At 42.4% G+C, this 4,991-nt stretch overlaps 1 protein-coding gene across 1 annotated transcript; it reads right to left on the minus strand.

The window, feature by feature from the left end:
* Nucleotides 1–1,897: 1,897 nt before the first annotated feature.
* On the minus strand, nucleotides 1,898–3,091 carry LOC129044458 (BTB/POZ domain-containing protein KCTD9). Its single transcript, XM_063650439.1, has 2 exons — nucleotides 2,437–3,091; nucleotides 1,898–2,295 (listed from the first exon to the last, which is right to left on the minus strand). Exons 1-2 carry the CDS (start codon nucleotides 3,089–3,091, stop codon nucleotides 1,898–1,900), a joined length of 1,053 nt encoding a protein of 350 aa, XP_063506509.1.
* Nucleotides 3,092–4,991: the final 1,900 nt, after the last annotated feature.

Below are 4,991 nucleotides of genomic sequence, written 5' to 3' on the forward strand. Positions count from 1 at the left end.
ACATATTGATTATGAAAATAGATTATCTCCCCATACAATACTTCACTGTCTTGGTAAAAATAATAAAGCAAAGAAAATAATTCATTTCTGAAGTTGCTTTCCTTCACTCGTAAAGGTCTGATCTTCTCCCACTATGCATAGGTACCCTTTACTGTTAAGGAAAGCTTTGCATATGTAGATATGGAAGAATAAGCTACGTAAATACTAAAGATATGTCATTCTCCCAAAGGAGACAAAAGTGGTTTTCAATGATTTCTTGCCTCATGTTGATGAGTCTGTAGAATTTAGAACCCATTTGGACACAGCTAATATCCCTGCTCTTGGGGTAGACATAAGGACACCAGGCCATTTGTAGGGAATACAGGCCCTTCCTCTGCTGCTGCAGAGAGATAATGACTCAAGAAAATTGGGCTAAAATTTGTTTTTAAAAAAATAAAAAATATAAGTGAAAGAATCACAGATACTGACTGATTGGTATTACATCTTGGACCAGCCAAATGCCTTTATTTTTACTTTATATATATTTTTTGGTGGCTGTAATCAAATTCTGTTTAAAATTCCTCATTCCCCACTGTAGGATTCTAGCTGCAATTATATTACATTGCCTTTTAACAGGCAACTCTACCATCTTCATTCATATAGTATAAGCTTTGATTGCAGTAGATCTGGATTTAATATCTATTTCTAAGCTGGCCCTATGTAAACTATTTGGTATTTGAATTAAATGAATATTAATGATGCACCTTGGTTTTTTGGTTTTGAAGTATCTTCCTATGCTTGTGATGATTGTATTAGAAAACTAGGCTAAGGCCAGGTGCAGTGGCTCAGGCCTGTAATTCCAGCACTTTGGGAGGCTGAGGTGGGCAGATCACGAGGTCAGGAGATCAAGACCATCCTGGCTACCATGGTGAAACCCCACCTCTACTAAAAATACAAAAAAAATTAGCCGGGCGTGGTGGCAGGCGCCTGTAGTCCCAGCTACTCGGGAGGCTGAGGCAGGAGAATGGTGTGAACCCAGGAGGCGGAGCTTGCCGTGAGCTGAGATTGCGCCACTGAACTCCAGCCTGGGTGACAGAGTGAGACTCCGTCTCAAAAAAAAAGAAAGAAAACTAGGCTAATAGTATAAATAGATAGAATTTCTTGGTCTGGTGTTGAGTGGAACTTCCCTAGAATGCAATTCTGAGAAATGCTCATTTATAAGTGTTGTAGTGATAGGTAAGTTCTTCCTCCATCTGGAGTTCCACTGTACCTTTGGAATGACAGTGATGTACAATGATGTCTTTCTTTCCACTCTGCCTCAATCAGTAAAAACTGGATATTACTTTAATTTAGCTACATTTTGTTCTAAAAAGTAAACATAAAAATGAACCTGAAAAGAGTCTTAGGGAGTCTGATCTCACCATATTCATATGGTGTGACAGGTATTTAAAGACGGGAGGCATCACTGAAGCTATTTATAAACCTGAGCAACCTTTTCCAAGTTTTCATAAAGTTTTAACAATTTAAATATCCATACCACATCTAGGTATTCAATAAATATAATTGCATATGTTGTGCTTTCCATAAATTAAAATTCTCAAATGCATCTCAAACCAAGAGGGCATTTCCACATCATGCCTATTTAAAAGCAAATACAATAGATACTATTCCTGGTCATAAAACCAGGTAAACTCCCCTACCCCGTTCAAAAGGCAGCAATATCTAGTTTCCCTACATCTATTAAATGAGTGCTTTTGTGTTAAAAATCAGAATATGGAAAAAAAAAGTCAGTTTTTTCCCTTATGCACTGCTGAGAACAAGCATAATCCTCTAAATGATTTTTTTAAATTTCCTGACAGTGTTATTTCTTCTAGACAACTGAGTGGGTGGAAAAAGAAAAGTGATAAGGAAAACATTTTCATCTTGCACATCTTCCTTCAGCCCCTAAAATTCTCATCTGACACTGCGACATGTGTAGTGGTGTCAGCATTTCTTCAAATATAGCTCCCCTCACGTTGGACACTCTCAGGTTGGCTTCTTGAAGATCACACCCAGATAGATCACAATTCTCTAAATCAGTTCCTGCCAGAGTTGCTCCTCTGATGTTACAGTTCTTCAGCTTTGCATTTTTTAAAGTAGACATTCTCAGGTTAATTCCTGTCATCTGACTCCCTTCCATATCCACACCTTTCAGATTAGCACCTTCTAAATTGGCTTTAAGACCAGAAGGATCCTCAAAATTACACACTTTCAGAGATGCTCCTTCTGCATTAGAACAGAGCATCTTGACTCCCTGGAGATTTTCACAGTCAAGCGCTGATCCAGAGAGATCAGCTCATTCAAGATTTGCACAGCAAAGATTTGCATGTGCAAGATTGCAGCAGTTTAAATTGGTGATTTTGAAGTTAATGTATCGAAGATCCAAATGAGAAAGATCAGCACCACTGAAGTTCAAACCCTGGCATCGCATTTCTGACTTGATTGGAGTTGCTAGCAAACATCGGACAAATTCCTTTCGGGATATTGGTGAATGATCCTCTGGTGGTTGAGAATTCTTTATTGCCACTTTTAGGTGTTCAATTAATGAGTCAATACCAAAAAATCTTGCTTCTTCTAACACACCCAATAAATCAATGCCATCATTTACAATGAGCTGTCCATGACGCAAGTAGTGCAAAATGGGTTCAAAGTACTCAGGACTTTGGTCAATTAAGAAAGCTCTTCTATGATCTTGCTTATTTCCCCAGACACCTTTGTCCTCAAACATGTGGGCCAGCATAATGTCAGGTTCTTTATTCACTAAGGTAGTTGTAAAGTACTGCCCTCCAACATTTAATGTTAGCCAGTCTGTGTGGAATCCTAACAATCCTTCAGGAGGCTTAGAATCTGTCTGAGGATCAATAAATGGCTCTCCCTCACACACAAATAAAACATCATCATCCCTGATCAAAACAATATCATCATTCAGTCCACCTTTCCCATTATACACACTGGTGGCTTTTATGCCGAGTTTACTGCTGGCCACAGACAGCAAATCAGATAAAGTTCCATATGCAGCAACCACCTTTCTGTTCTTGGGGCTGCCGTTCAGGAACAGGGTCACCCGCTTCATTGCGCTGCCCCCGCGGGTTCCTGAGTGGGCCGCCACCCTCCCACCTGGTCCTCTTCCCACTTTTTCTCCTCCCGCCCTTCCCCTCCCTCCACCTACTCCGATTCACCTCCCTTCGCCAAATTCCTGCCCTTGGGGACACACCACACACACACTCTGTTAGGCTGGTCCTCCTTCCCACCCCTAAAAAGGATTCTTAATACACAGTCAAATTTATCGCTGAACAATTTTCAGATGTTTTAAAATCCTCATGCTGTCTTCTAACATTGTACAAGACTTTTCAAAAGATATAAGAATTAAAATCTACGATCCTTGCCTTCAGGAACTAACTTCCTAGGAGGAACACAGAAAATGGAAAAAGCATACTATAGGGTGGATACTGCTGAGTCTCTAGAATTGCCCTTTTAGGTTCTATCAGGTTTTTTTGTTTTTGTTTCTTTGGAGACGGAGTCTCACTCTGTCACCCAGGCTGGAGTGTCATGGTGCGATCTCGGCTCACTGCAACCTCCGTCTCCTGGGTTCAAGCAATTCTCCTGCCTTAGCCTCCTGAGTAGCTGGGATTACAGGCACCTGCCACCACGCTTGGCTAATTTTTTTGTATTTTTAGTAGAGATGAGGTTTTACCATGTTGGCCAGGCTGGTCTTGAACTCCTGACCTCAAGTGATCTGCCTGCCTTGGCCTCCCAAAGTGCTGGGATTACAGGTCCAGGGATTACAGGGAGCCACCGCACCCAGCCTGGTTCTGTCAGTTTTATTGGCTTCACATATTGCCATGGTTCGAATGTCCCCTCCAAAACTCATGTTGAAATGTAATTGCCATTGTGATAGTATTAAGAGGTGGGGCCTTTAATAAGTGACTAGGGGCAGGGCATGGTGGTTCACGCCTGTAATCCTAGCACTTTGGGAGGCTGAGGTGAAAGAATTGCTCAGGAATTCGAGACCAGCCTGGGCAACATAGTGAGATCTTGTCTCTACAAAAAAATAAACAAGGCTGGGTGTAGTGGCTCACGCCTGTAATCTTGGCACTTTGGGAGGCTGAGGCGGTTGGATCACCTGAGGTTGGGAGTTCCAGACCAGCCTGGCCAACATGGTGAAACCCTATCTCTACTAAAAATACAAAAAAAATTAGCTGGGCGTGGTGGCAGGTGCCTGTATCCCAGCTGCTTGGGAGGCTGAAGCAGGAGAATCGCTTGAACCTGGGGGCAGAGGTTGCAGTGAAGCGAAATTGTGCCACTTCACTCCAGCCTGGGCAAAAGAGCAAGACTCTGTCTCAATATAAACAAACAAACAAACAAACAAAATTAGCTGGGTGTGATGGCACTCGCCTGTGCTCCCAACTACATGGAAAGCTGGGGTGGGAGGAATGCTTGAGTTGGTGAGGCTGAGGCTGCAGTGAGCTGAGATCTTGCTACTGCACTCCAGGATGGGCAACAGAGTAAGACTCTCTCTCTCACACACACACACATACACGCGCATGCACACACACACATGAAGTAATTAGGTCATAAGGGCTCTGCCTTCATGAATTAATTAATGCCATTATCATGGGAGTGGATTAGTTATCAGAGTAGTGGTTTTCTGATTTAAAAAAAAGACTAGTTCAGCCCAATTTCTCTCTCCCTGTGTCTCATATACTGGCTTGCCTTTCTGGGCTGGAATCACCAGATTCCAATGCCGTGCTCTTTGATTTCCTGGACTCCAGAACCATGAGCCAACTAATTCCCTGTCTTTATGAGTTACCCAGTTTTATGGTTTGGCTCTGTGTCCTTACCCAAATCTCGTGTTGAATTGTAATCCCCAGGGTTGGAGGTGGGGCCCGGTGGGAGGTGATTGGATCATGGTGGTGGTTTCTAATGGTTTAGCACCATTCCCCTAGTGCTATCTCATGATAGAGCTCTCATGA

Source organism: Pongo pygmaeus, chromosome 13 (assembly GCF_028885625.2).
Source record: "Pongo pygmaeus isolate AG05252 chromosome 13, NHGRI_mPonPyg2-v2.0_pri, whole genome shotgun sequence".
Taxonomy (NCBI): domain Eukaryota; kingdom Metazoa; phylum Chordata; class Mammalia; order Primates; family Hominidae; genus Pongo; species Pongo pygmaeus.